Source organism: Neovison vison, chromosome 4 (genome assembly GCF_020171115.1).
Source record: "Neovison vison isolate M4711 chromosome 4, ASM_NN_V1, whole genome shotgun sequence".
NCBI classification, from domain to species: domain Eukaryota; kingdom Metazoa; phylum Chordata; class Mammalia; order Carnivora; family Mustelidae; genus Neogale; species Neogale vison.
Genome location: NC_058094.1, coordinates 143,115,059 through 143,121,725, shown reverse-complemented (window position 1 = coordinate 143,121,725; position 6,667 = coordinate 143,115,059). Strand labels below are relative to the sequence as shown.

At 50.5% G+C, this 6,667-nt stretch overlaps 1 protein-coding gene across 7 annotated transcripts in view; it reads right to left on the bottom strand.

Annotated features, from left to right (window-relative positions):
• Positions 1–339: 339 nt before the first annotated feature.
• ATXN7L1 (ataxin 7 like 1) overlaps positions 340–6,667 on the bottom strand; it is a 237,772-nt gene continuing 231,444 nt past the window's right edge. For 5 of the 7 annotated variants that reach the window (XM_044245825.1, XM_044245827.1, XM_044245830.1 and 2 more), the window contains 2 exons: positions 3,875–3,949; positions 340–2,288 (listed from right to left, as the gene is read on the bottom strand). In XM_044245825.1, the coding sequence (XP_044101760.1) occupies positions 2,247–2,288; positions 3,875–3,949 (117 nt within the window). In that variant the 3' untranslated portion in view covers positions 340–2,246. The remainder of the gene's footprint in view (positions 2,289–3,874; positions 3,950–6,667) is intronic. The other 2 variants (XM_044245826.1, XM_044245829.1) reach the window with 1 other exon arrangement.

Sequence of the window (6,667 nt, the reverse complement as noted above, 5' to 3'; positions counted from 1 at the left end):
TTGTTATTTTTTTTGTTTTTTACTCCTGCAAGTTTTACAACTTAAAATAAATTATAAAAAAAACAACAGACTTCTAAAACCGAACAAGACAAAAATTGTGCAAAAATAACAAAGATATGTACATACTTTTCAGTCTGAAGAAATGTACAATAAAAACATAATTCAAAGAACATTTTAAAAATATAAACATTGCTTAAACTTTCCTACGTTTCATATTGTTTCTGAAACTATTCTGGTCAGTTAGCTCTGTAATATAGTAAAACATAAATTATTACAAAATTAACACTATAAAAATTTACTTTAAGAATATTTTCTAAACTTTTTTTCCAAAGGGTCTAACCTGTTTATAATTTCTTAAACATTTTATAAGTCTTAAAATCTGCCTTAATTTTTTTTTTTAAAAGAAAAAGTAACCATCTTCCCTTCAATTTGTAGTCTCTTTTTCTCAAGACGTAAATAAACCGGCATATAAGTGCACTTTTAACACTGTAGAAATAAAAATGAAATCATCTGAACTAATGTCCTGGTACCTAATATCAACTCCTGATTTTTAAAAAAATCTTCATTTTATATTAAAAATTTTAGGAATCCTATAAGAAACACGGTCAGTGCAATTCCATTGATACAAATCACTCCATTTGCCTCCCGTCTTCGCGAAATCCAATGTGGTGAAACGTAACAGTAGTCTGATCTTTGGGTTGTGGGGATGGGAAGGAAAAGGGAAACTTCGGGGTTGGGATGAAGGTTTGGGTCCAGCTGTGAAATTGGCATTCATTTCTGATTTAGGGATGAAGCAAAACTTTCTGGTCTCTCTTGCTAGTATATCGTATACAAAATTTCATGATTAATAGCACAGGATGCCTATTTCATGTTGTGAATTCCTTTCCTGATTACCATTCCATAGTACAGCTTGTGGTTATTGCTATTTCTTTTAAAACTCCAGTGTGAACAGTTGCAGAGCTGTGAGGCTCTAGCTTTTCTCTTCCCACACTTCCAGACAGCTCTGCACTAAGGGGTAGGTAGCTGGGCTGACCACACCTCCCTGGGGTGGCTGTGTCCGGGCTGGGGCTTGGGATAGCCTAGCACAAGCTGACTGATGGGTGTGCTGACTGCCCGGGACCCTGGGGCCGGGGGCTCCAGAGGCAGGAGGGCTGGGCTACAAGTTACTTATTCTCCCAGGTGTCTATTGCTTAACCTTCATGGAAGTTTGCCCTCAGACTCTTCCTGCACGCCCAGCCCTGCTTCTACTCCTCTTGCCTAGCCCTGGAAGGCAGCTTAAGAACTTGCACCGTGGAAGCTGTGTCTCAAGCCCTGAGGGACCTCCTGGGGTCTTGTGCCCTCCTTCCTGGGATTTCTCCGCCTCTGGTTCGCCTGGCTTTGGCGCTCTTGTAGACCCACACCCTGGAAAGGATTCTGCCGCAGAGATGCCTAACACCGGCTTTCCTCTGTCTTTTGACAGGTATCTTCCCCTACGCAGAAGCTCTGCTTCTTGTCACCTTCCAGGACCATTCCAGCCCCTGTCCCTGACCCTGTAGCTCCTCTCTGAGCTGCACAGCTGGACAGTGGTATCGGCTAAACGACATAGTTCAACGGCCACTCTTCTTGGTTTTGCTCATAGCATCTGGCTCCCGCAGTGCTGGTGCGGCGCAGAACCCTGATGAGCGTGCTCAGCCCTCACGGGGCTCCCTGCTCTCAGCGCCCCAAACATAGGCTCTTCCCCAGGAGAGCCCCACCCCCAGCACACTGTCCAAGGGGGAGCCGGCTCCTTCTGCATGGCCAGTGTGGACCCGGTGAGCGGCAGGTGGGAGGGGACGCAAGGGACGGGTGGGAGAGGTTGAGGAAAGGAGCACCGCGTGCTCAAGTTCAAGAGTTTCAGACAATGCCAACTGGGAGCGGACATCGGGCCATGTCTGCGCTCGTGGCTGGAGCGAAATGATGGAGCAGTAGCAGCATGGGAAGCTAGAGGGGCGACCCCGAACTTGGAAGAACGTATACGTGTACACAAGGCAAATGAAAGAACCCAAACAGAACACTGGTATTGTTTTCTGTAAATCTTAAATTCACGTTCTTTTGCCTTTTGCTCTTTCTTCAAAACTAAAAACTGGTCAATTAAAGAAGGAAGAAGAACGGCCCAAGCCACAGTCACGGCGCAGGAAACAGACTCCCCGGCTGCGCGCTCCCCTCCCTCCTCCTCCCACCTTGGCCAGGTGGCCAGGCATTGGTTTCCAAGTGGCTTCACAGTCTTGTTATGGAAGAGTCCTTATCCTGCCCGTTCGGTTTGTGGTCTTCTAGGAAAGAAAAGGAAAGCTTGTTTCAAAACCGTACACTTGGGATGACCCGCAAGAGTTCAAGAACAGAGAGGCTCAGTTTTCACGGCTGTGATACAGAGCAACCTTGGGCCCAAGGCCACGGTGAAAGGCACGTGAGGCGCCGGGTGTGGAGGGCTGCCTGCATCTGCAGCCACACAGATCCTCTCTGGGGGGGAAGACACAGGGACACAGCTCCTGGACATGCATGGTGGGGGTTCCCTACTACAGAGAGATCTGGAAAAATGGGACCATCTGTTTTTTTCTTCTCTTAATTCACCTTTTCCTACCTAACCTGTAGACCACAGGGAGAATTCTCTAAGGAAGACATCTAATAACAGGTTAACCACAGAGGCTTTGGGTTCAAGTTTCTTAGCTTCTCCCTGTGGGCATCTTCAGCCTATAACATGAGGATCATCATTTGTCCCTCATACAATTGCTACAAGGGTTATATGCATGAAATGTATGTGAAGGGCTCAGCACAGCACCCACAGAGAAAAAAAAGCCTCAACAAATGCTATTTTATTACTATTATGCCTGTTAAGGGTGACCGTGTAGCCAACAGGTGCACTGCGCAACCTGTGGAGGAGGCTGGTCACAAACAGGGGCAGGTTACCAGAGCATAGATGACTCCACCCCCCGCCCCCACCCCAGCACAGAGAATAGGCTGCAGGTCCTCAGACACAAAAAGTGACTCAAATTAGTTGAGACACTCCTTGATCTAGGGATACAAAAACTATTTTCCCATAATCTTCACTCAAACACTACCCAGCACTAGAGGAGAAACCCCAAAAGGTCAAAGTGAAGGCATATTGCAATCTGGTATCTACAAAACCTCTGCAACATTGAAAATGATGTAACACAGCTGTGCATGTATTTTTTCCAGCCATGTAGAACACACCTCACCCCACTGCCTACTCTCCCTGGCCTCCTTCAGAGGCGCACACACACTCCACTGGAGAAAATCATCTGTTCGCTGACTACTCTCGCACTTTGAGTTTGTAGAAACTTCTAGATCCACCTTGAATATTCCTACCATGAAACCACATATTGAATAGCAGCCACAGCTCACCAGAGGCCTTGAGAAAGGACTGATGGATCAGTGCCCCAAGCAAGGCCTTCTGGTCAACACCATTCATTTTCACGATAACCTTAGGAGGTAGGCATCACCTTTGCCACTGAACAGATGAAAATACTGGGACTCAGGGAAGGAACCTGCTTAATATCATACGGCTGCGATTAATAATCGGGCTAAGACTTGTAGTGTTTAGTCTGTGTCAGGCATTTTCTAGAAGGCTTACGCAGATAAATTAATTTAGTCCTCACAAAAGCCATATGGGGTAGGGGCCATTATGATCCCCGTCGTGGGTGAGGAAACTGAAGCACAGAGAAGTTAAGTAACTTAGCCAACGACGCACAGCTACTAACAAGAAGGCTAAGCTCTAGAAGCCAGGAAGCTACACTCTTAACTGGATCTGAGGTGAGTCAGGGTCTGCCCGAACTCCCTCGCTCCCTCTGCTGGTGACCCCGTGTATTCCCCCCCCCACAACCCCTTCCCAGTAACTTACCGGTCGGCTGTGTCCTGGGCTGGATATGCTTGAAGGACTGGATTGTGACAAAGCTAGGCTGCTATTTTTCCCGACCTGAAAGACACCAGCGAAGTCCCCCTCAGATCCACCAGCCAGCCTGCGGCGCGACACCCCCGGTATCCGGCGCCGCCCGGGGTACAACAGCGCCCTGCGGTGGTGAGCCGCTCGTTTCCCTCTTAGATGGCGGAAAAGACGCCAATGGCTCTGGGGACACCCTGAGGACGCGCTTCCCATCCCAGAGGGAAAACGGAATAGTGGGTAACTCTTAATTCTGCTTCCCAGATGTAGCCGTTGAGTTTCAGGGGTGAGGATGAAGGCGTCTGGCGAGAGGCCTCGTCCCTCCTGGGGGTGGGGGTGGCATTTACCCCCGCAGAGGCCCCTGCTTCTCCACCTCTGACCTCCCAGACAGGTCCCAGACCTGTCTTGCTCCCAGCCCAGACTTCCTGGGACTAGCTCAGGATAGAAGCTTGCCTCTTATTCTGGCTGCGTTTTCCTGGCCACCGGACACAGCGAACACCTTGCTATTCTTCAGGAAACTAGCCAAGTGAGGGGGCGGGGCGGCTGTGGGTGTGGCCGTCAGGCTCCTCCCCTTCCTCTGCGTCCTGGGTGCGCACGTGGTGGGCGGGTTCCTCAGGTGAGTACCCTGCCTACAAGCAGCTCCTTGGGCCTATAAAGAGCTCATCCTCTCTGTTAACTCACCTTAAGTTAAGACGTCTCACTTAAGACGTCAGAAAGACGTCTGCCTTATACTCGCAGCCTTGTTTTTTTGTTCAATTTAATACCTCTGTGAGAAATTCTGGTCTTACACCTACCAGATACAATTAGATCCCCATTTGGTTCCCAAAGCATGTTTATCCTGCCTTTCTCAACCTAGGTCATGCTTCTCCCAGTCTCCTAAAAGAATCCACACAGATTGCAAAGGCTTTTCCTCAGCACTTGGACATCACTGGGGGGGGGGGTGGTGACCCTAGACAAAGGCTTTTCTAAATGGCCTGGTGACAAGCACCCAGGTATCACTCGCATCCGAGAGCCAGTGTGAGCTAGACCCGAGGCAGCTGTTCAAGGCATCAGTTTTTGTTTTTTTTTTTTTTAAATTTCCCTCTTGATAGATGCTCTGGTAGAGACCCGTCTGTTCCTTTCACCCCTCGCTTTGACTAATTCATTGTGTTAGCTAAACATTTCTTACGGTTCTGCTGACCCCAAGGGCAAAGAGGACATCGCTGACTCAGTACAGAGATATTCCCTGAACACAGAGGCATGGAGGTTAAGGGCCCAGACTCCAGAGCCAGACTGCCTGGGTTTGGATCTCTGCCCCACTATTTCCTTGCTGTGTGACTTTGGGCACGTTGTTTAACCTTCCTGTGCCTTGGTTTACTCATTTGTAAAATGGGGGGTAAGGTAATAATTAAGTGAATGAATATATCTGAATTGCTTGGAACAGAGCTCATCCCCTAAGTGTTGGCGCCTAGAACTTTATCTAAAACGGGTGCCACTAGGGGGCGCCTGGACGGCTCAGTCGGTAAAGACCTGACTGTTGCAATCTGAATCTTGCAGGAGGGATCTCCGGGTTGAGTTCAAGCCCCTCGTTGTCAGGGTGGCCTGGAACCCAATGCAGTGACACCCCTGACCAGCTGACTTGGTCTGCATCTTAATAAGACCCTCCACTCCGCTCGAATACACAACCCCAGGGGATTCCTGTTACACATTCAAGTTCAGAAAGTGCTGGTTCTGCTCTTCATCATCCTGAAGCCAGAAGGTGGCCTGGACCAGCAGTGTAGTCTCAGGAGAGGGCCCTGTGGGTGCTAGCCCGCCTCCCCTACATGCCTGGGGGTGCGGGGATCAGAACAGTGGGACACCTGCCACAGCTGCAGACGGGCGTTGAGTGTCCCGGGCTCCAGCGAAAGGACCTACATCTCCCCCGGTCTCACCTTTGCCTTAGTGCACAGCTAGTCTGGCCCTTGGGACGCAAACGGGCTGTCTCTCATGTGTCTACTTGTGATTTATGAATCCCCCTCAAGTCCTCATCCCCACACAGGGCCGAGGGTCCGGCCCACTTAACTCTAAACCTGGGCAGCCGCAGCCCACCGTCTGGGCTGTGGGGCTCAGGCTCTGAGGCAGGCCTGTGAGTGTGGCCCTCTGCCACCTCCACCCACTCCTGGACACCCAAGCAGCGGCACCAGGAGGGGGTGGGGCCTCTCCAAATAGCACCCCCACTGGAAAAGACCAGGCTTGAGAATGCCTGAGCCTGGACTCTTCTCGCCCCATCTTCCCGGGCTTCCTCACTGTACACCCTCCTACTTGCACAGCGGCATCATTGGACACGTCTGTGTCGGCTGGGGTGAGAAGCGGGAACGCTCAGGCACCTGGGGGGCAGCAGCACCAGCCACCACATCCCAGGTAGGGCCCCCCACCTTCCGCCTATCACTGAACCTGCCTGGGCTTTGGGCTCTTCCTCGGGGGCTTCCCAGAGATCAGATTTAATGCAATCATCCTCAGAGCTCAAGATACAGAAGAGACAGGAGTGGCGGGGGAACTCAGCATCCCCTGCCCCCATGCCTCACTTTCCTCATCTGTAACGCAGTGGTAACAAATGCACCAACCGCTCTGGGTGGCGGGGTTTAAACGAAGTGATTTTGCACAGTGCTTCGAACGGCCCAGCACACAGCGACAGCCGCCTTAAGTATGTGTTCACTAAACCATCCTCAGAACAGAGGCCGCTCTGGTCTTGACCTGAGCCACCCGGCTCAGCAGGGGCACTGCCCGGCCTGCTCC